At 38.8% G+C, this 25,334-nt stretch overlaps 1 protein-coding gene across 1 annotated transcript; it reads right to left on the bottom strand.

Annotated features, from left to right (window-relative positions):
• Positions 1–1,683: 1,683 nt before the first annotated feature.
• Positions 1,684–13,476, bottom strand: gal3st2 (galactose-3-O-sulfotransferase 2). Its single transcript, XM_027022930.2, has 4 exons — positions 13,293–13,476; positions 7,772–7,858; positions 4,294–5,014; positions 1,684–3,789 (listed from the first exon to the last, which is right to left on the bottom strand). The coding sequence occupies exons 1-4, from the start codon at positions 13,364–13,366 to the stop codon at positions 2,818–2,820; spliced, it is 1,854 nt and encodes a 617-aa protein (XP_026878731.2). The 5' UTR covers positions 13,367–13,476; the 3' UTR covers positions 1,684–2,817.
• Positions 13,477–25,334: the final 11,858 nt, after the last annotated feature.

Raw genomic sequence — 25,334 nt, 5'->3', positions numbered from 1 at the left:
TGGTGTAGATATAGAGAACATAGTCATATTACCCCAGTCTGATTGTCACTGAACGCTCCTCCTCCCACGAGTCACCTGGCACGGGCCCAACGCATACAAGGGGACTCACAGTTGTTATTGTAACCACGCCCACCTAGGATAGCACACACCTGTGCTGGATTCAATGTTAAATGTTTGTTGGTCTATTTAAACCCCTGCCAGTGTGTGCCCTGTGTTGGTCATTGTCACTATTTTGTGTTTACCTCAATCTCTATGTGCATCGCTGTAGCAGTAATGTGGGTTTATGTTTGTCACTCATTGATGTGTACGTGTTCATTGTTTAGTGTTAAATGTTTAATTATGTTCTCCGTAGATGTTATATGTGAGTGCCACTGTTGTTGTCGATGTTTTTGTGACCCATTGGCACCCATCGGCACTCGGGCAGACCGCAATACACTGATGCCATCTCAGACCCTTCTCTCATTTCATTTGAACTACATATGAGCCACAATATAGTAACCTGTGATATCCTCAAACCCCATGGAATTTGATCACATTACTGAATGCTTAGAATCAGGATTTCGCTGCACACTCAATGCTCCACTTAAGTATAAAAAAAATTAGAGACAAAAAATTAGTACCTTGGTGCAATGATCACATTTGCAATTTAAAACCTAACACTTGCATTTGTGTGTGTCTGTGTGTCTACATGGCCATGCCCCTGCCTTGTCAGTCGGTAACGTGTCCTTCGTTAGAGTCATCATTAACATGTCTAAGTCTTTGTACGTTAGTCATGTCTTGTCAGGGATTAATCAGTGTATACTGCATTTTAGCTGCCTTAGCATGTTCTTATCTGTTTATCGCTTGCATTGTTTTGTGTTGTTCACGTTTAGTTTAATTCCTCATGTTTTAGTTTAATTTTGTTGTGTTTAATAAACATTTGCTTCGTCACGGCTCATCTCTGAATCCTGCCATACCTCCCGCATTACAGAAACACTGGCTGCTGAGGGATGCCATAAGCCAAAACAAGATGAAGGAAAGTATATATATATATATACACACACACACACACACACACACACACACACACACACCACCAAGTTAAAGGACAGTTTTAAATACATTTAAAAAGGAATCTGTACATTTAATGGTTTCTGGGGATATCAGTTCTGCCTGCTAAAAGGCCAGCCTAATTTATGGTTTGGGCACCTAAGGTGTTATTCTCCCAAAGTCCAAATCTTGCATTGGGTGGAATTTCGAATTTGGTAGATGGAATTTGAGGTGGTAATTTTCCATTGGAAGTACATCTGCAGGCCATTACTGTAACAAATCTGCTGGCCCGAGTGCCAAAGGGTGTGGAGCAGGATGCACAGACTCCCTCGATATTGTGAGACATTTACTGACATCACACATTAATAACGGTGGCACTCACACACAACATTAACGTCAGACATTACGTATACATTTAACTAAACACAGACTACACACAAGTATTTACATACAACTGCAGACTCACAATGACCAACACAGTACACACACTATCAGAGATTTAAATAGACAAAAGACACAAGACATTAAACATCCGTACAGGTGCGTGCACTTACAAAGGGCGTGGTGGCTTGTGGCCGACCATACCACTTGACTTGTGTGTGGGGGGAAGCATCCTGTGACAATTACTGGACTAATATTGAAGTCTTTATTCCAATATAAGATGCCACAAAGGGGGGCTGCTTTTAGTAAAGCAAACCAACAAACAGATATTACACACCATTATTCCTAAGGTTTAAAGACATTATTTTGTTTTTCAACAGAATGTAAAATAAAGCCTTAAATCATTTGAACAATTGTAACAAGGTTTAACTTTGGTTTTATACATGAAAGGCTATCACTCTTTAAAAGGTTAAAAAAAAATTGAAGAGGATATATCTGTCTTCAGAAGATTTTGTATTTATTACAAAGCATTTTTATTTAATATTAAATCTTCATTGAATTCCACAAATCAGCCTTACTCACAAGTCACATGTCTCTAATAACTCTGTAGAAATGCTGATCTTGGCTCTTATTGTGTCTATGTTTTTTAAAGGTGGTACCTTGATTAAGGAGTTTGGTACATGGAACTATCACCATGAACCTTAAACACTGTTGTCACCTCCTTCAGATGTAAATGTGCATATTCAAAACAGGGTCATAAAATGGACCAATTCCAAAAATCCTAGACTCTTACATAACAGATTCAAATTTACACCCCTAAAATATGCATGCACCAGCCAACTTTCTACCCCAAGTACAGCAGAAACTTGAAAAACAAATCAATGCAAAGGGCATGGTTGATTTTTATATTTAAAAAGATCCCTGATAAGTTGTTAGCCTGCTCTTCTTCCTTAATTTATCTGCGCTTTACCTGTGTAGTATTTGAGATGCATACAGGTGTTCAACTGAAAGTCCTTTTTTCAGGAGCAGGGATAAACTTCATATTAACATAACAAGTATATGCAGGAATACTTGGGTTCTCAAGGAAAAAAATTGTTGGAATGTTTGTTGAGTGTTAGGAAAATGGCTTGTGCTATGCACTACTCTGTCTGGTCACATTGGTCGCTCCCAGTATCTCAGTGCTTCCATGTTTAAATGCGCTTCCATTTTCTTTCAGCTTTAGTAGAATAGGTATTCAAACTGCATGTAGCTAAGACATGTTTAACATGCAGTGGATTGATTCAAGTGCAACCTGAATATGAATTTTGTGTTGCTTCTTCTGTGTTTACATGGCGTTGTTTTACTGGAGTTGTCTTGTGCTGTGCCAGCAGTGCTAGCAATACCTTTGCTAACATATATTAATTAGCATTATGCACCTGTACGTCTGACATGCAAATTTGCTTTAATTTGTAAAGCAATATTTTCATCAGCACCTGTCTTGTTTTTTATGTTTAAGTCACGTTTCAAGGCACTGTTTGTGCTAGTGCTGTTTCTTGTAGTTGATCTTGAGTATCTAGTGGCAGCTATTTTGGCTTTATGTTTAGCAGCAAGATCAGGAAACTGCTTAGTGTACATGGCTCTGGTATATTGCAGCTCAGGAGTAATCATCCTCTGACAGAGATGATGTGTGTCATTGTTTAGCCCTGGACGAATATTGTAGCCCTGTATAACTGCTGTACCATATTGAAAAGGTTTTACTGATGAATCGTGCACTTGCTCAGGATCGACAGCACCGCCCCCTAAAAGGCATATTTTCTCAAGCTCTGCCCTCCTTGCCCTTAAAAGCTTGACCTCCTCTCTGAGCTTAGCGTGTCCCAGTACTGTGTCTATGCGTTGCCAAAAAGATCTGTTGAAATGCTGGTACAAGTGCCAGTCTAGCGAGCTCCACTGTTTCACTTTCTCAGCCACCTCTGGGGTCAGCTTACTCCGAGACTTTTCACTGCGACTGTTCAGTCGGAATGACACAACGTCCTCCAGTGTCCAGCAAAGGGCATGTTTGAGCAGAACCATTGACTCATCAAAGTATTCAGAGATTAGGATCAGGTGAAAATTACTCTCCACGGTAGCAATAAGGGAGGTGCTGAATTTGACCAGCTCTGACTTGTTCACCGGAGCTGAGTTGTCCAGGCCAAAGTCAAAGGTCAAAATGTTGCGTGCATAGTGGTTACTGGGGAAAGAGGCATTGTAGGACTGGCCACCATCAAGAAGGAAATCCTGGAGGGTCTTGAAACTGTGGAATGCCTGAGTGCTTTTGTAATATGTAAAGAGGGATTCCATCATAGATAAAGGATTCCGCAGGATGGAGAAATAAAATGTGTCCACAGGCATCACCTTCCTTACCTGGGTGGACAGCATTGAAAGAAGAAAACATCAACACAACACACACACCTACACTCTTTATATATACATTCACACACACAAAAATAGATAGATAGATAGATAGATAGATAGATAGATAGATAGATAGATAGATAGATAGATAGATAGATAGATAGATAGATAGATAGATAGATAGATAGATAGATAGATAGATAGATATAGTATTTCAACATTGCAGTGACAAAATTGCTAATTGCTTCTGAATTTGTAGGTAAAGGAACCAATTTATATTAGAAAAAGTAGATGCTTGTATCATACAATTTATTCCATGTAGTTCTAAAGTTTAGATTTGTTGTTTGTCACTACAAAGCATTTTAATTCTAATAAAAATTGCATTAATTACATTTCTATTTTTATTGCTAGTTGTTGATATGGCAGTAATAAACTTTCTTTTATAAAAAGATAAAATTTCTGTTAGGCCTTCTTTCTGCTGAACATTACATTATTCAAACATGATACACCAACCTCAAGCCCTTTGAAGCGCATATGATTGCACATGATGTGAAACTCGGTCACCCTGCGGGGATTCACACCCTCCACAAAGTAAGGCAAGAAGAAATTGGGATAGTACAGCTGGCTGTACATGTTCGCCGGAAGGGCAAACGTCAGGTTTCGACTGTCCCCGTAGCGAAATAGGATGTTGAGGATAGTGCTGCTGGCAGTCTTGTGGGTCTTTAGGAAGACAATGTGGTTTTGCGGGTGACATGAATCACTTTTGTTGTGATTCAGTAAATGAAAGGGTTGTCTGTACAAGTGCAAGGACTCAACATGAGGACTCAACCGTTCTGTTTTGTGAAGTTCCTTTGGAGGATCATATATTGGTGTACTTGGAATGTTTTCATATTTTTGGTTTAGGGTTGTTGATTGCTTAGGGTCCATTTCCTTAAGGTCTCTAGGTAGAGGTGCCTTAGTTGCTAGGTGATACTCATTTGGTGCCATGATCCTGTTAATTGTGTTGGGGAGGTGACCAGTCGGTGTTCCATCCAGATTGTTGTTTATAGGCTCCATGGCTTGTCCCCATTTCTTATCTGAGGTAAGCCCCTCCTCTTTGCCATTTTTCCATTGGAAGAAAAGGTAGTCTATTTGATCTGGGTCAAGGGCTACAGTGACAGGTCGAAGGGCTTCCCCATTTTGCTGTTTGACAGAAAGGGGCCTGATCAACTGTTCATCAGTTGGACTGAATAACCTGAGAGGGGTAGAGGAGTAAAGAGAGATAGGGAGGCAGAAAGTGAAAGAGGTAGAGAAAGAAAGAGAATGATACAGAAAAGGAACACAGAGAGACAGAAGTGAAGAAAGCAAGACAGAAGAGAGAAAAATGTGAGCAAATATAAGAAAGTCAATTGAATTTCTGGGTTAATAGTAAACCAGTAAGATTCAACCACCAGACTGTCCCCAATTAGAAATTTTACTTGATCCAGTTTACTGGATCTACTGTATTATGATTAGATAAAAGGGTTCTGAAATACACTGTAACAGTGGACATTCTTAGATTTCCATCTGACAGAAGTGAAGAGTGTTTTCAAAAATTATTTTGCTATAATAAGCTATGATAGCCAATGAAGGGTCTTTGTATCAGAAACTAAAACATAAGGCTGAGGCACAGAACTGTACAACACAATACAGAATGATGTTTCTTTGTAACGCTGTCGGCCCGAGTGCCGCAGGGCGTGGGGCAGGATCTACAGACTCTCTCGACAGTGTAGGATGTTTATTAACATTAAACACAGATGACAAAGGTGGCACTCACATATAATGTCTACCGTGAACATCACAATACGATTAACAGTAAACGAAGAACGTATGCACATTAACCAACGTTACGGCTACAAATGGAAAAATGGCAAAGGGTAGGGGCTTACCTCAGATCTCACAAAAACCGACATTAACACTTAGGTAACAACAATGACCAATAACGGTGCACATACTGACAGGGGTTTACATAGACAGACAAACATTTAACATTGAACCCAGCACTGGTGTGTGCTATCCATACAACAGTAAACCCTGTGCTGGTGTGTATGTGAATCCCAGGCTGCCGTGCACACTCCCTGGTAGGCGGTTCCTAGCCCGCCTTGTGTTAGGTGGGAACCAGGCATTGCCGTGCGGTGTCTGTGTGTGTGCGCATGGCGGCCTAGAATTTGTGGCCGGGCATAGAACGCTTCGGGAGCCATGCCCCTTGGGAGGGGGTACTATCACGGAATGCACGAGTCACGTGGTACGGCCCGCTGCGTGCAGAGAGATTCACGTGTTTGTAACCACGCCCTCCAGGACTGCACACACTTGCACAGGGTTTACTGTTGTAAGTTTGTATGTCTATTTAAACCCCTGTCAGTGTGTGCACCGTTGTTGGTCATTGTTGCTACCAAAGTGTTAATGTCGATCTTTGTGAGATCCGCTGTAGCCATAACGTTGGTTTGTGTAGTTCCCATTAATGTGTATACGTTCTTCATTTAATGTTAATTGTATTGTCATGTTCACGGTAGACGTATGTGAGTTCCACCTTTTTCGTCTGTGTTTTATGTTAATAAAAATCCTACACCGTCGAGAGAGTCTGTGCATCCTGTCCCACGCCCTGCGGCACTCGGGCCGACAGCGATACATTCCTCTTCCAAATTCACAGTTATCTGATATATAGATGCTTTGGTGGACAATATTTCCAGAGCTACATAGCAACTTTTAATAATCAAAGATGACGTGTTGTTTTGCCAAATGATATGAACATATGAGCAGTTTTATTTTTATTTAGGTGCACTGTAAAATTGCTTGAGAAACAACAATAAACAAAAAATACAATAATAACTAATATATCTATTTCCAGCAGCAGTTAATCCTTTTGACCCCCCCCCCCCCCCGCCAAAAAACAACCTTTGTAATCCCCGTCTTTCCCAAACCACTAACGGACAGTATGCTGTCATGACTAACTTCCCCTCAAGTGTTACCTACTGCATAAAACAGTGAGCAGAAAGTAAGATCCAATAAGGCGCAACTGTAACTGTAAACATATCTGAAAGCCCCGGACATGTTTAATTTAAAGATTACTTTTCATTTTGACTGGTTTTAATCTCTCAGTTGCTAAAATATCACAACAAAGCACACACTGGATGGTCTGCTAATTTTGGTCTCCATATGTATATTCTTTCTTAGTGTAAGGCTCTTTCTTATTCTCTCTGGTTTTATGTAGGGCTCATGTAGGATAAGTAGACTAGTAGAAGGCTTTTTTAAATGATTCACTGGCCACTAGTCCATCTTTTCACCATAGCTGGCCAGAAAATTAGCATTCAGTTTTTTTTTTCTTTAATATGAGGGGAAGATATGTATTTGCTTAGACAGAGCACCTGGCCCATTCATTTATTTAAGAGGAACAGTGTGGAAACAGTCAGTTGTGCAGCTCTAGGATACTGAATAATTTAAAAATAAATAAATATTAAATATACACATTTTCTCATAAAATATCTTAAAATATAAAGTTTAAAAATATAAAACTTAAAATATAAAGTTTCTCATCCAATCATCTTGAAACCCCTGAGGGGTCATGCTCCCAAGTTTATGCACTGCTGATATACAGTATATATTTATGAGTGCTTTGCAATGTGTGTGATTGTGAGCTGTTACTGTGATTACTGTAAACTTTGGAATAAAGTGTGTGGTGTTGTATTTCTATCAAGGTTGTCTTTACATTTGATTCAATTTTGTAAATAATTTTCATTAGTGTCATATTTTGTTAGGGTAAAACGTTAACCATTTTGTCAAGGTCATTAGATAATCCAATGTTATCTCTCTTTGTACATTTTTAAAATATATTTGTCTTGCTGTCATCAGTGTACTTTGACAAGCACAATCTGTGTTACTGGCCTGCCTCCAGTAGAAAAGAATGGCTTTTATCAGAAAAATGATCCCTGTTGTCCTTTGGATTATGGAAGCCCATCTTTAAGCATAGACCCACCTGGATTGGCGAGCAGCGCTCAGTAACTGAAGGACCACACACAGGATGGTCAGCACCATTAGAACCTGCCACATAAACTGCAGGTGACTGCAAAACATTACATCCACACACCAACACACATCCACACACAAATTAGTAACAGTGATGTGTATATATACAGGATGTGGAAATACAAATTAATAAGAAGAGTAAGATATAAACAGAGAGAGAGAGAGAGAGAGAGAAGTAAAAATTTATTTCTTGTGTTCCATGTATAAATTAGTTATAAAAATTGGAACTTGTGAAATGTAATTCCAATATATTATATAATGCTAATACTATATTGGCAATATTATATTTAATGCAAATTACTAGGAGAATAAAGTATACACAATTCCTCTCCGAATTCTGGCTAAGAAATACTCAGAGGCTAAAGGTCCTATTCAGCACTTTTACCTTTTTTAATTTCTTCTTGACAATACAGTACATGGCAAAATTCGCTAGTTTGACTTAAATGTTCAATTACAGACAGCACTATATCTGGACTGTGAAAATAAGTTTTTTGCATATATAAATATTTGCATATTTATATTTTACCTGCAAATAAAAAATAACTACATAGTAAATGAGTAAATAGGTCAGTAAAAGGTAGGCAAGTGGGAAAGAGATAGATAGAAGGACTCATAAAATACATGATATAAGTGTTTTCAATTACGTGACCTCTCTCTTTCTCACAGTGATATCTTGTTTCCTGGAAAACTTATGAGAAAGACCATCAAAATTAAATCAAACAGAAATAAAATTAAAAGTAAGTAGTTAGGTATGCAAGCAAATAAGCCAGTAATAAACAAATAAACAGGAATAATTAAATAAAATGTCTAATGATGTCTAATGATATTATGTCCATATCTCTTTCTCTGAGTGGTATTGTAATGTGGAAGGCTTGGCAGGATGCAGAGATGAACCGTGTTGAACACAGAGACCTTTATTTGGCACACGCAACACAACGAAGAATAGCGAAGCACACAGGCTTACATAGGGTCAAACACCGACAAACACCAACGACAAACACCAAAAACTAAATAGGACCATATATACATGCACAGTAATGATGTAAAACAAGGAACAGGTATGATACACAAGGAGGGTGTGGTCATGCAAACGAACACATACATACACACACAATTTCACACACAGGGACGAGGGGGCAATGTCGTGACAGATATATGGTTTTCTGGCAAACATTTGCAAAAGCAAATCACTTTGTGTGTGTATGTGTGTGGGTTTATGCCAAAGCTATGTCATTTATGTAATTTATTTTTTAGATTTTGTTGATATTTGCTCATGGTGTAAGCCAGAACAAAACCACACTCACACACCCACACACATACCAGAGTGCACACCAGACACAATCAAGTACAGAGGACAAGCCAACTAACAGAAGGCCTCCATGAGTATATGGTAATGGATCTTTCATAGCCCAGTGAATGTGATGAATAACATGAATGTGATGCTTTGGCTCGCACACCTGGCAATACCACTGTTGTACTGCTATCAAGAGCTGATAACAAAGTATTTATTATCTGCCCATACTGGAATGGCCTAATTTACATAATGTTAACATGTAATAAAAAACATACTATTTGGTTTATTTTTCTGAAATATAAATTAGTAAGATTTAAACAGGCCTTCAGAATTCAAATATAAGATTAATAAGTTATGCATATTATACACTTCCTAGGCATCAATGTTTTGTCCAGAAAATGTGCACAGTTATATCAGAGACATAATATAAGGAGAGCAGTTTATTGCTAAAAACTGATTGAAAAAGCTTGTAACACTCAACATGGCAGTTGTATAATTGGAAGTCCAGCATTCAGGAGAAAGAAACTATTGCGTTCACGGTTTCTGTATAAGTTGTATGTTTCATGCTTGTGTTAATGTCCTTGCCGTTGTTCATCATTTATTTCATGCTGCACTAATGTGTCATGTCTAAGTCCTGCTATTGTTTATCTTCTGTGTTTCGTGTCAAAAAACTGTCTGCATCAAGAGAGGTTTGTGCATTCTGTTCCTTGCCCTGTGGCACTTGGATCATCACAACATGTAGTCTGATAATTTGCCAACTAAAATTTCATTATTACTATAAATGGGTTATAAGATTGGTTATCATTTCTCTACTTTTTTGGAGGTGATGGCAGTGCATAAATCGAGTAGGTCATTTCAATCATTTAATTCCCAGATTTCTTATCCCATGGGAATCAGTCATAAATGTAATTGATGTCCTGGAGTAAAATTACATTAATCATTGCTCAGATGAATTAGGGTAACTGATCCCACCTGTTATAGTTTAAATGACATATATCTCATAAAAAAAAATTACCTAGTTGTTTTATTCCCCTCTTTCTCTTCTTTTTGTTATTTTTTTGATCATCCTATCAAACCTGTAGACAAGACAAAGAAGCATGAATACGCAGGAGTGAACCTAGGAATAATATCCTCACTTCCCCTCCCTCAAGTCAGGGTTATAATAATTGAAGCACAGGAGCAAAGAGTTAGTTAAGGTGATAAAAGTCGGAGTAAAAGTTGAGTTAAAGTTGGGTCCAAAAAGTTGAAGTTGGAACCTCTCACAAGAAGAATTAAGTACTTAGAATAATGTCTTATTTTATGTCTGTCTTGTATCTAGTGTGCTAGTCTGTCATAACATTTAATTTGCGTTCCACTACTCTGTCAACGTAGTCGAATTTTTGTTTTTGTATCGTTGGTAAAATTTAGAATTAATCCTGTTTGCCAACAGTAATTAGCCAACTTTAGACTTCTACAAAGCTATGTCTAGGATATGCTATCACATTGACACCTGCGAAGTCAAGGAACCATCCATCTGAGCTCTACACTCTCAGTGAAGCTCAGTCTCACCAATTTTGGACAACCTTTGGTGCAGGTTCACCGACGGCGCAGAGATTCTTGATCAGGTTGTTATTTCCAGCTGACCACAACCACACCTAAACTCCAATGTATGGGAGGACTAACCTTTCACACCTCTCCCTTGGAATAGAAGATATATGCTCATATGCTCTCAGGGTATCTATAAGGAGTTGCATTTCCTAGAGATAATTCTGTCCAGGTTAATATTTGCTATATATAAGGCAATATAATAATAAGTCCCCTGATTTAAACAGCAGCAGGTATACCCAAGTAGGTTTTAAGAAAAAATCTAAAGTGCATTAACTGGCTTTCCAGTTATGAAAATTGCAACATGAGCATGGTTCAACCTGCTAGAAGTTTAATGCCCCTGCTGGGATGGTTCTTGGGTTCAACAAGACATACAAGCTTCTATGTCATTTAAAGGCACAGCCTAGGTAGAAGTACATCTGTACATTAATGATATTTCTATATTGCTGTCTATGGTTCTGACTGCTGGAGAGTTGTTAAAAGGGACATGAAGAAGATTTCTACCTTCCATAACAGCGATCTTAGGAAGATTAACAGCATCTTTTGGCCAAACGACCAATGAAAATGAAGAATTTAATAAAATTACTGTGTAAAAGTGTGGCGCTGGAAATTAAACAGCAATGCCTTTGTTGGTTAGGTCTTGTTCTCAGGATAGATCATATAGTTAAATTGATCATATAGGACCATATAGTTAAAGCGGCACTCAAGTGGACTACCCCTGGGAAGTGGAAAAGTGGTTAAACAAAGAACACCTGGTGCTGAACAACAACTTCTATGATGAGAGATAGGACTCTTTCACATGGTGAAACTGAACATGAACAGCACTAAGTTGTATACGTAAGTAGATGTGCAAAGAGTCTGTTGTGAATGAAGAGGACTGATAATGACAGAGGAGGGTAGCTTCACCATATATGAGCAGTGGTTTTTGCAAACAGAATTACACCCGCATTATGTAATAGTCCCTTGTAAACAGCTCTTTTGAAAATATCTCTTGATTATTTTTTGTAGGCTTTTTTACTTAGGGTTTTTGACTGTAGAAGGTACATTGTTCCCACCCTCATATTTATATTGTCATCTAGTAGAGCATACTCTAGGGAGTAGGTTACAAGCTAATATTAATTAAATGGTGCCTTTTTTTTTTATTTTCAGTTTGTTTGGAGCTCCAGCTAAAGAAATGTAATTTAAAGCAATTCATCTCTTTCAGTGTTTATAAACATATGTGACCTTTGTTAAAAAAGTTTTTTAAAAATTATATCTGTCTTGGATTGATAGAGACATATATTTAATATTTCCTGGCACTGTCATGGTCTTTTTTCTTCCCAGTTTCTATTTCTCCTTCATTGAGAAAACTGCAAGAGTCTTTAGACTCATCTTTTACCCTTACATTCACATACACACATTCACATAAAGACTGCTTTACAGCATGTCTCTGTGCTCTGTAAAAGGGGAATAGTCATTACAAAAAAAAATCTCCAAAGCAAAATCATTGAAAAACCTTCTAACACAAATCTGCACTCTATCTAAAGAAACCTCACAGTCATGCTTTTGTCTTATATTTGTTGTTTCTAAAATGAGTCAACCCATTCGTTAACTCAAGGGAATGACCAATTATGAAGTGCACTCAGTGCATACGCTAGAGAACAGTATTGATGAAGTCCATAAAATATACACTAAAGAGATTCCAGTATGTAATAGAAAATACTAAGTACTAAAAACTGGAAGTACCAGTCACTAATAGTGAAGGCTCTTCTGATAACCTGCCCTTCGGTTTCATTTAAGATTGAACACTGGTCGTTCAATCTAGGTAAAACATGTGGATAGATCACACAAACACATGTTAAAAAACGCTTACACAAGAACGAGGAAAGAGTAACATTTTTTTTTTTTTTACCATTGTTTCTCTGTTTCTCATCAGGCATCAGAAACATCTGGAATGAAGTGCGTGCCCAATTCACAGCGCGCACGCGCGAAGAAAAACATTGACAGTATGCTATATATTTTTGTCGCGTTGTTTACAACGTTTACAACTTGCCACTGTAATGAACCAGCGACAAGCAAGTTACCCTTTTGGCTTTACCAGATCGCAGTGTCTGTAAGCTAGTTGTGACATTATGGAAAGATAACGCCTCAGCAAATACGTTAAGTGAGGGAGACATAAATTACATTTAAGAGCACGCATCCATGAAGTTTCCAAATGAATTCAGCACGGATCATAAAAAGTTGCTATTATGTGCTGTTGTTCAGACTGAGTCTCTTACAAGTAATGAATTTGTAATTTGCCCAAGGCTTCTAAAAATAGCTCGCTCTGGCACAGTATGGTTCAGACGTGGGACCTTTTCCTATTGTGGGAAACGTAATATCTCGAATTCCAACTCGAATTCCAAGAAGTCACCGTGAAATAAGTGGCAAATTATCGCGCCTTTCTAAAAAAAAAAAGCAACCGGTCCCTTTTTTCATTATAGATCTGTGACAGGGATGTTGCCGCCACAATTACCCCACATTTAGACTGGGTTTTTTTCTAAGACCAGTGATGAAAACAGAGAAAGACAGAACAATTGCCGTCCAGAATTTATAATCATGACAATTCACTCACGAGGACCAGGGCAGAGCTGATCGCCAAAAAACCGGTCTTCTTTCACGTCCGTCGCTCCTAGGCATCAAGGGCATATCGCGTAATAACAGCGAAAACCTCGAGTTCCTTTGAAACTCCGTCACGAACTCTGACCAACGCAGTCCGTTCGTTTCGCTTCTCTGTACAAAATCGAAGACTTTTCCAGTCTCCTCCCGCTAAAATGTTAGATACCTAAAAAGTGAGATCGCTGACTAGATATTAATCCGTCATCTGATGCTTTTCCAGCCAAGGAAAATACAGGCTGTTTATCTCTCTGACCAATTGGAGAAGGTAGCATAGCAAGATTTACTCCTCTTGTCCTGGGAAAAGATCTTAAATCCTGGTGTTCAGTTTAATGTGCACACGCACTCTCTGGCTCACACACGGACAAACACACTAGCACAAGCTCACACATTATCTCTAATTAGTACAGTCTGCTTGATTAGTACAATCTGCATGATCCTATAATAGTTTTCATTACTAATGCTGGCCTTACACCAAACGATTAAACAGATTACTGTTGCAGACAAGCTTCCAATTTCAGAAGAAAATCACAAGTTTTGCTAGAGTTGTGGCACGCTTCCATCAACTTAATTGTTTGGTGTGAGGTGGTCAGGATAACTGTCTTTCTCTTCTCTTGATGTTCTGATAAAATCAACAGTATTTAATATCACCATGACTTGGCTCATGCAAATAGTGATGTGGACATTGTTAGTAATCTCTCTCCAGCACCACACAGGAATCAGCAGGTATAGGAACACTTCTGGCAAATAGATGAGACATGGAGGATGCCTTGAAAGCTGAAGTTCTTGTCTTTTCTTTTAGGCTTTTTTTTGTTTGTTTTTTTTGGAACAAACCACTAAAAACACAAAGAGAAGCTGTGGCCAAAATCTGCTCTCTTTCTGTTCCATTGCTCAGCAGTTTCTCTTCTTGTAAATTTCCAATAGGAGCATGATGAGAAATAATCTAAAAAAAAATCTAGTTGAAATCTTGTAAATAGCGACCATGTAAGATTTCCAGTCTTTGCAAAATCAGTCTGACTTAAAAACTCTATTTACACACTGAGATGTTGTCAGACATTAGCATTTTAAAAGTCTTTTCATAGTCTTTTCAAAGTCTCCTAGAGCATGGCTAACATAAGTAGATCTTTCAGTCTCTTCACTCTGTCTGTTTCTCTTTTTACCTGTTTTTGTGTTTCTGAGTATCTTTGTGACAGAGAGATTCTTGTTAGTATTCTATCATGATGGGCAATGGGGAATTGGGTTTTGGTGGTTTGCTGAAATTCTGTCTGTATGCTGCTGTCATTCTGTGTTGACAGGTTAAAGTCAACCCTGAGATAGTCTGTGTTTTGATACAGTCACTGCTGTAATAATATTAAGAGGGAGGGAGACAGAGTGAGAAATAGAATAAGGGAATGGAAAAGAGAAGGTCAATAGGAAAAGAACAAAAAGGAACAAAAGATGAATGGAAACAAAGGTTTGCAACTTTTATAACAGACATTGTCACAAAACAGCTTCATATAGATATGGCTTTTGTTATGACCCTGTCTAGGTTGGGTGGCTGTAATATAGGGTTTAAATATAATGGGGTGGCGGTGGCTCAGTGGTTGTGGTGCTTGTCTTGTGATCAGGAGGTTGCTGGTTTGAGTCCTGCTGGCTTGCTGCTTTGCCCTTGCCTGCTCCTGTCTAGGTTTGGGTGGACTGGCAATATCCTTGCACACACCTGTCTGATGTTGATGGTGTAGCAGTGATATTCTGTTCTACTGTGGAAATAATGGATAATGGAATGCGAACCAATAGAGTTGACAGCAAAGGTCAAGTGTATTTACAAGCTTTGGTGTTCAAAGACAAGAAAGACAGGAGTGACTCAGGCCAACACAACAAACAAAACCACACTAAAAACAAAAACACAACTGATTAAGCAAACCGTATATCAAGGAGCAAATCCAAAGTCATACACACAAAGCCAAGCAAACACATGATCAAAATGCAACAATGTCAAAAACACTATCAACAACAGTCTCTTCTCCAACAAGTCCTAAGCCAAGTCCTCTGGTGCTGCCGCTTCCTTTTATGTAGTCCTCTGCTCACTGGAAAACCTGGTGTGGATCGGGATGGGGATTACTGGAGAGTCAGAGACAAAACCTGGAACACAGGGAAGAAAGGTACACAGGTGCACATAACCCCCCCCCCCCCCCTTTTTTTAAGCGTGGACTTCTCCCCAGAAAAGAAATACATCAACAACTATAAAACATCAAATAAATCACTTTGGTCCTTTTTGAGCTAGCTGAGAGTAGTAAAGAAACCTCCTGACATGGCATGAGGGATAAGCCACACACACACAGACACACACACACACACACACACACACACTAATATCAAGATATTCAGTGAAGCGTGAACCCAGCCCTGTATTCTTTAACTAAACTACCTTATAGTCTCCTGAGACCAATGGATACCCATATGCTACTCCACCATTTTGTCTTGCCCAACACCTGTGATTCATGGATGACCCCTCTTCCTCCTTTACTGCATATATACTTTCTTTTTACCTTTACCTTTAGCCAATTTTAACAATCTGTTGTTAATCACTTTCAGTTCAAATTACATTTTTCCATGTTTCATGTTATTTTATGTTAAATTTGTAGTGTTTTCTTGGTCTTTGTTTTTTTTTTAAATTTTGTTTCATTCAGTTCATATTCTCAGCATGTTGGTTGTGTTGTGCAAAGGTTGATGAGTTGATGAGTTGTTCTCATCTACTCTCTGTGACAGTCCCTTGCCCTTCTTCTCCCACCAATGAATCTGAACTTCCTGTAGCACACATATCTGGCCCTAGATACGATAAAGCAGGTTTGTTTGCTTCAAAGCGAACCATTCCTCAGGGGAGTTTTTTATTCCTATGCTAGGCCCAGGCTTTCCTGAATAATCAAAGAGGTGAAACCCCTCCTGTAGCCATTGCAACAGAAGATGCAACTTTGATTGAACAGACAAAGTAGGATAAGGTAGAAGCCTCATAGCACCACTTGAATAGCCATTAGAAGCATGTGGCCAAACTATTTCTCCCTTGGCAAAGTGGGAAGATTCTCATGGAGAAATGGTTCTCCATCCTACAATGCCATCTGAAATACTGGAGGACACTGGCCAACCAACACCTCCCCTAAAGTTGCTTCCTATATCTCTGGCAATCACTAGTGAGCGGTCTGCTGCCCCTTAATAAATGTCCATGGCCTTTGCTGCTGATGCTACACTCTCTGTAATCTTTGTTCCTGTCCTAGAATCTGTTTCTGTGCTTGTGCCTGACCAGGGTCCCACTCTTGCTCCTGTTCTGTGCCTGTAGACTGCTCTCACTCTGTGCCCTGTCTCCACTCCTGTCACTATTCATGACTGGGTACTAGCTCCAATTCGCATATTTGGTCCCAGGTCCCAGGTCCCAGCTCCAGCTCCAGTTCCTGACAGGTTCCAAGCTCCATTTTCTATTCCTGACAAGACTGGCCTCTGCTTCTGTTCCTGACTGGGTTCTGGCTTCAAATCCTACTCCAACCCTGGCTCTCAACAGGGCTCTGGCTCAGAGTCCCATTTTTGACTGGTTCTTATCTGACTCCTGACTTGCCTCCCACCTCTGTTCTTGACTGGGCTCAGGCTCATGAACTATCCTCTTTATACCTGTTTACAAGAAATAGTGGACCTCCCTTAGGTCACACAGCATATGAGAGAGTAGAAAGTTCCCTGTGAGAGGTACAAAAGCATCATGTGTCATCAAACAGGAGGGCACTGAGGAGGGCCCCGTCCCCATGACTTGTGCCAATGAGGATGCCATCAATGTATCCCACAACAAGAAGGGCTTTCTGTGGGGTTAATCTTGGTGCCTGGACCTTGTTGGATTTTGTTTCTTTTATTTCTATATTCTTACTTTTTCTTTCTATATTCTATTCTGTCATTGTATAATAAAAGCAGAGGATTGGTTTCTTGGTTTACCATTCCTGTAGAAACTTCAGAGTAGGATAGGCTCAGCTCATGTGATGGAGTTACACCAGATGTTTTGTGTTTTTCCTGAGCGACCTTCTTATCTTGGTGATCCTCATGCAATGTGTGACTCCAGGGAAGTTTTATTTAACACCAGATGTGCTGTGCTTTCCCTGGGAACCTCTCTATTCTCCCATGCTGATCTTAGGGAGGTGGCACAGTACTGGAAACCAGGTATAAAAAAGCACATCACATTTGCAGAATAGATATGGAACTGGAAGAGGACTGCATAGCTATGGAAATGGAAAGGACTGGGTAGCCCTAGATCTGGTCTTGTGTTGAAGACAGTCATCAAGGTCAATAAACATCACTCTGCCTCAACCTCTAGATTACTCTGATTCTACATAGAAGAAAATTCACAATAGTCCAAATTATTTTAGTAACAATTGAGCCAAAACTCATAAAAGCAAATTGTTACAGGTTGTGTTCCATATGTGGACACTGCAATCACAATTTGTGTTTTATTTATTTCAGGATTTTACTTAATCACTGGCAAACTAGAAGTGCTCATATTAGGCCACAGGCAGCTAGGAGTAAGATATCTGATTATGTAATAAAAAACATCTTTATTTTTATTGCACAAGTACAACAAGATTACGTTTGTGGGTTCCTTACCAGATTGCTATAAAAAAAGAAATGCAGTAAAAAATACAGTAAACTAAATGTGCAAGTATGTAGTCCAAGTACAATTTTGTAAGTATATAATAATTATAAAATGTCAGTAGTATTAAATAGTGCAACAACTTAATGTACAAATTAGCAGAATAAATAGCAGTACAGAATGTGGACAGAGTCATACTAAATAAATAACACAGTGGAATGAATGATGTCAGTCCCTAGAAATGAGGATGAGATGCAAAATGCCAAAGTTGTGTAAACAGTGTAGAGTAGTGTTTGTTTGTGTGTGTGTGTAAAAGTCAAAGTCAAATATATTTCTATAGCACTTATTACAACAATTGATTTCACAAAGCAGCTTTACAAATATCCGAGTCCAAGCACTCAGTGAGCTAGCCAAGGGTGAAAGTGGTAAGAAAAAATTACCCACAGTATGTGGAAGAAACCTTGAGAGGAACCTAGACTCAAAAGGGGGTCCCATTTGGAATAATTAAAACAAGGAATAGTTTTTTTTCTGTAATGCTAGTATATTTCTAATCTTCGCAGTGTTCCTCAGGTGGAAAAGGCTGACCTAGAAGTATTATTTACATGAGTTTCAAACAAGAGCCTGGGATCTGCCATTACAGCAAGATATCCACAATTTACCATAACTCTCAGTGCCCATGGACCCCCAGATCTACAACTTTACCTAAGATGGGATTAGCTAATAAAATGCCTGACTGTACAGTTTTTAGCCCAGCTTTAAATATTGAGTCTGTGTCTGAGTCATGAACATTATTCTATGGAAGATTATTCCATAGTATGGGAGCTTTATAGGAAAAGGCTCTGCCCCCTGTGGTAGATTTTCTTATTCTTGGTACTAGTAAAGAGCATGCACGTTTTGCTCTAAACAGATGTGGTGGGTCGTAATGCACTAGGAGTTTGCTAAGATATTGGGGGGCAGGACCATTCAGTGCTTTGTAGGTCATTAGAAGTATTTTATAATCAATTAATTAATTATTATTTTACTGGGACCCAGTGTAACGTAGCTAAGAGTAATGTAATCAAACTTTTTAGTTCTGGTAAGAATTCTGGCTGCTGCATTTTGAATTAGCTGGAGCTTGTTTAGGCACTTAGTGGTATAGCCAGATAGTAAGGCCAATCACTATTCCAATCTTGAAGTGATAAATGCATGGACTAGCTTTTCTGCATCATGTGAGGAGAGTATGTTCCTAATCTTTGAATTGTTCTGGAAGTGGAGAAAAGCAATCCAAGAAATATTATTTACATGAGCTTTGAATGATAGACTGGGATCCATAATCTTTCCATGATATTTAACTGTTAAAGAAGAAGTGATTGGGAGACCATTGAGGTTCATTAAGAAAGTAGAGAGCCAGGTCCTAGCTGTCTGTGGGCATAATAGAAGCACTTCTGTTTTGTCAGGATTAAGTGAAAGAAAGTTTCTCAACATCCAGTGTCTGATGTCCTTTAACAACAGGTCATTAACTACTTTAATCAGTGCTGTCTCTGTACTCATATGATGCTTAAACTCTGACTGAAAGACTTATGAGCTTAGCTGCTGAGCTACATCTTTTTCTAGGATCTTGGAAATAAATGGAAGGTTTGAGATCGGCCTGTAGTTTAACAGTATGAAGGATTCTAGTGTCTTTTTTGGCTTGGTTGTTCTAATCTCTAAGTAGTTCCTAATGTCATGTTAATACTCTGAATGTTATGTCTAATGTACTTAATTTTCTCATTGAAAAAAATTTATGAACTCATTACTACTATATGATGTAATCGGAGCATTGGTGTCAGTTTGATTCCTAGTTTGATATGCAATTTTATTAAATAGATATCTAGGGTTATTTATATTAATTTCTGTTAGTGTTATGTTAGAGATAAACTGTTTGAGCAGTAATAAGTGCCTTTCTATACTTGAGAAGGCTCTCCTTCCATCAAAGCTGGAAGACTACAAGCTTAGTGTGGTGCCATTTATGTTCTATTTTTTTCTATTTATGTTTTGTTTTAAATTGCGAATGTGATCATTATACCAAGGTACTAATTTTTTGTCTCTAATTATTTATTCTTAAGCGGAGCAACATCATTTGCCTAATAATCTATTCTCTTTCTGATGAGGTACACCTACTCCTGATTTCATTTTGTTAGTGAGCCTCAACCCGTCTCAGCTGCTATGGCTCCTCCCACCACCCCTTGATGCCCCCTGCTGTAGCCCACCATATCTCAACCCTAGCCAACTACTTGTCCTTGCCCTTGATGGATGTTCTTGTGTGGGATGGGTTCTGGATGTTAGAAATATAATCCAATCCAGTTTAACATTAGTTAGGTTTTTAACATATATTGTACGAGATCTGTTTTGTAAAACATGATTAACAAACATAGTCTCAATAGGGTGGAAACCTAGGTGATATACAGCTCCCAGTCAGTTGGTTTAGCCCTTTTATCTGCTGCTAGGCCTTGACTCATTTCCCAGTAACTGGAACTATTGCTGCACTATCATTATAATGCCTAGTGGCTATTGGAGATTTACATTTAGCCAGCATCTTGAGATTTGCCCTGATGTCAGCCACTCCATGGCAGGCTGGGTTACCCCCAGACCCCAACTATATTTAGTGGCCTACATGTTCACACCTGGATCTCTATTGCTGACATATTCTACAACTATTAGAACAGGAGAGTCATGACATTGTGTAAGCCAGAGGGGGTGAGTTAAAAAATGTGATAAAAATGTTGACATTTTTCAGAGGAGCAGAGCGCATTGTGAGTCCCCTCCTGCCCCAGCTTTGCAGCTTGCTGAGGTTGCTATGAAGTCACTGTAGTTTGCTGTAATAATGGCAGTGTGGAAAGACAAACAAAAACAGATATGACTACAAGATTGCACACACACAGACACACACAGTCACTCATACCAGGGGACCAAGGGCATTGCTACCTTGATTTCCATTTGCTCTGACAAGTATACATAAAGGGCTTTTTTTTTTTCTTTTTTTTTTACTGCTCATGCAGAGTGGTTATGTTCCCATTTTTCAGGCAGAGGATTTTTTTAAATAAAAAAATTAATTAAATAAAATAGATTTTCCAATATATTGCAATATTTTCCAATTGATTTTCTAAAAGAAATCCAGTGGATTCTCTCACACACATTGTCATACACTTTGTCATAAATTCAATCTGTATTTATGCATAACCCAGTAACCAGTGTTGTAATTGTAGCCGGCCGGGGGTGGGGAGTAGGGTAATTGGGATACCACAGCCACTATACAACAATTTAAGTAATAAAATACATTAACAAATTGCGCAATATTACTTTCTGCAATGTTTCATATAAAGCCAGATGCTTACAGATAGAATGAGGCATAGTTTTAATTGGTAAGGGATAATCCAACACGGTATTCAAAATACAGGCAAGGATCAGAACCAGAATTACAAACAGTCCTGGGTTGAAATCCATAAAGGCAATATAATAAAGCAGACAGATCCTAAAGGGGCAGGCAGAAACAGAGGTGAATAATCGGACAAAAGATCAGAAATACCATAAAACAATCAGAACTAAAGCTTGGTATGCCCTGACAGTTCAAGCGGCAATATTTTGCAGAATGTGCCTGGTAATGGCATGTATAAATAGGTAGTGTAAATATGTAGCAGGTGATATTAATAGTCCAGTTATGATGAACATTGTATGGTTGGTGACTGGCTGATTGTTCTTCATCTTCAGAATGCTGGGAGTCATAGTGATCCAAGAAACTGGTGGTGTGACATTTGCCATATCATGACAATGGTTTGTAAAATCCTTATTTATATACACACCATGCTAATGTTACTAATCCTGTGTAATGAAATTTACATAGGGACCATTTCATTTGTAATTTATAAAACAATTGGTGGTAGAGTGTGTGGTTGATGAACTTTGTGAGCAGGGAAACCATCATTTACACCTGAGTTTCCCAGCTCTACTTCTGGAAGCCCCCTGCTCTGCACATTTTTTTTTTCCCTGCTCCAAGTATACATGATCTAATGAACCTTATTTACTCATTCCTGAGCTAAAGTGAGTGCATCAAAGCAGCTAAAACTCTGAAATGTGAAGGGCTAGAAGCCTATAGAATGAAGACTGGGAAACAAACATTAGATACATTATCTCCAAGGAGAATTAACTTAATAGATTAAGCAATGTTTTGTAAGGAATCTATTTTCTTCCTTATAAAATAAACATTACATGTGAAATGTATTGTATATGATAAATGCAAAACCCCTTCCCCAAATGTAAAATCACATATCGCTTTATTGACATATATTAATATCATTACAACTGTTAAAACTGAATCTGACTGATGGGTGGGGGGAGGAAGTCAACTCTTTGATATGCTGATTCTGTGGAAATTATCAGACTTGGTAAACAGGATGTGTGGAGGGAATTTAAGTAAAACTAAACTCAGTAGATTTTTTTCTATCATGTCTAGATGTGCCAGTATTTAAGATTATTACCATTAGTGTTAATAAAATTATTAGTCCAAACATGAATTACAAAAGCAGAAGTGATCGACATAATATGGAGGAGACAGGTGAAGGACAGGTCAGCCTTCTTTTCTACCTAAACAAAAGACCCAAACATTATCTTTCTGTGGTTATTTACTAAGACAAATTGCTGACATGTTCAAGTCGGTCTAGTCTGTCTGTATGTGGCAAACACCCAAACTGTTGAGACGATTTTGTGTCATTGTACTTCTGAGCTAGGTTTTTAGCCTCCTCAGAGCACTGAAATGTAATACTGCCTAAGCAGAACCAGCAGGCACAACAGTTAAAATTCTCAACCATGCTTAATGTCATGAACTCCAAGATCTCTCAGTGCTGCTGCTGCTGCTGCTGCTTCCTGTACAGTTTTACACTTAGTTATGTTTGAGTGTGTTCATGTAGTGAAGATAGATTACACCTTATTGCTCTGATTTAAAAGAATTTGGTTTGGTAAGGTTGAGCTGTCTCACATCAAGATGCTTAGCAACAACAACCATAAAATGGCATTCACTCTGGGCTTATCACCACTGCCTGATCAACTGACTTCCTCCTCTATTTTCCAAGACATTTTAAATGACATAAATCACAAGATTGGAATGCAAGAAGCCTCTACAAGCCTGTTTATATTGCTTGAATTCAATTCAATCAAACCTTAACTAACCAGGACAACTATAATTTTTTCATACACATCCAAAGGATGAGAAACACTTCCACATGAAATTATTTGCAACAGCTATGAATATGTAGAATAAATTGATACACCTTTCATAGGTCCATAGTGCTACATGACATGGACAAATATGCCAAGTACAGGCTGGATGTTCTGAGATCAAAGTGGGACACACCCCAGATAGTGGTGGAGAATGACTGAGCTAAGATCCTATGGGACTTCCAGATCCAGACTGACAAAATGGTAATGGATAACCAACCAGACATAGTAGTGATGGACAAAGAGCAGAAGATGGCTATAGTGATAAATGTAGCAATCCCACGTAATTGCAACAGAAGGACCAAGGAAGATGTAACACTTGAATACCAAGGGCTAAGACAAGAGCTTTAAAGTATGTGGAAAACAAAAGCAGCAGTAATTCCCATGATAATTGGAGCATTAGGAACTATAACCCCCAAACTGGGAGAGCAGCTCCAGCAGATCCCAGGAACAACATTCTACACTCCATGTGCATCCTTCAACTTACGTCATACAACAAATATACCACAATATCATAATTCAAAATTCAAAATTCATTTATACAGCGCTTTTTGCAACATGTCACAAAGCAGCTTTAGAAATGTCCAAGTCCAAGCCCCGAGTGAGCAAGCCAAGAGTGATAGTGGCAAGAAAAAACTCCATGAGGAAGAAACTAAAGTTGGAGAGGTGATGAGCAAATACACTTGCAAAGTGCCGTTGCCTTGGATTTCATAAGGAACAGAACAGGACTGAGTAGAATAAATAAATAATAGGTTTAATAACAAAAACAGACCAACATAGAACAGAACAAAGAACAGACTAAGATAAGATTAACAGGCTAACAAGGTGAATGTGAGAACTAGGCAAAAAGGTTGTAAACACTTAGAAAAGACTAACGGAGAATAACGATGAGGTATGAAACTAGGACTAGTGGTGAATACACAGAACTGGGCTATGTAAAATTGACCAACAAAAACCAAGACAAAAAAAACCACAGGTAATCAGAAGCAAAGCGACGGGAGAATACCGGAAAGAGAAAGAGAGCGGAACAAGACAGGCAAATACTCACAGGGAAAACAACGTAGACAAAAACACAGAGAGAAAGTACTACATACGAGCGAAAAGCAGAGAACTAGCAAACATAAACAAGGAAAGCAACATGGACAGAGAGGGTACAGGACCAGGAAAGCTCACGTGGGATATGCTGAAACAATGACCAACAAACAGATGACAAAGAGATGTTTAAATAGACATACTAATGAAAGATAAACGAGGATCAGCTGGAGCTAACGGGGAGGAGACAGGAAACCATAGAAACAGTTGAGTGGCAAAGCAAGGATGTGATTAGGTTGCCAGGGAAACGGGGGATGCTCCAGTCTGCGGGCATGACAGAAACCTTGAAAGGAACCAAGACTCAAAGGGGGGCATCCTCCTCTGGCAGATAAAGGACACCACAACAATAACAGTTTAAAGAGAAAAAATAATTTAAAAAAGAAATAAGCAATTAATGTTTAGTCCAACTTTCTAAAGGTCCTAGTCTTGTCCTGAGGTGTGCATGTGTCTCAGACCCAACCTGCAAGAGAACATCCATTAAGGACAATGGAGAAGTAGTTTGCTAGGGTCGAGGTGTGGTGGGCTCCAGCAGGGGACATCAGGGGGTGGTAGGAGTAGCCAAGGCAGTTGAAATGGGATGAGGATCAGTAACATCACAATATCAGGGGTAGGTGTACCTTGGCAGAAAGAGAGACTAGATTAGGCATGTCCAGGTATGAGGGTGTGTAAATTAGGGAACTATAATGTGCAATGATGGACTCTGGCAGATCTAGCTATGGCAGCTCAGCTAAAAGGAAAGAGCCAGAAGAAAACACAGGCATGAGTGCTGGAACATCAGCACTCTGCCACTCTCAGTCAACAAACTTGAGTGACAAAAGAGAGATGAACTGACAGCATCACAACTTCCCAGTTTACCATAACTCTCAATGCCCATGGACCCCCAGATATATGAATATGAACAATATACTATTATATCGACATATCCTTACATACAAACAGCTGCGTAGGAAGATAACTTAGTACAAAGCCTTAAACCTGTAAATCCTCACAAACCTAGAATGAACAATGCCGAGATTTACAAAATTACAGTTACATAAATTGTAACTCTACTCGCTTGTTCAATGGATGTACACTGGATTT

The sequence above is a fragment of the Electrophorus electricus genome, chromosome 15 (genome assembly GCF_013358815.1).
Source record: "Electrophorus electricus isolate fEleEle1 chromosome 15, fEleEle1.pri, whole genome shotgun sequence".
Lineage (NCBI taxonomy): Eukaryota > Metazoa > Chordata > Actinopteri > Gymnotiformes > Gymnotidae > Electrophorus > Electrophorus electricus.
This window is presented reverse-complemented; position numbering and strand designations above follow the sequence as displayed.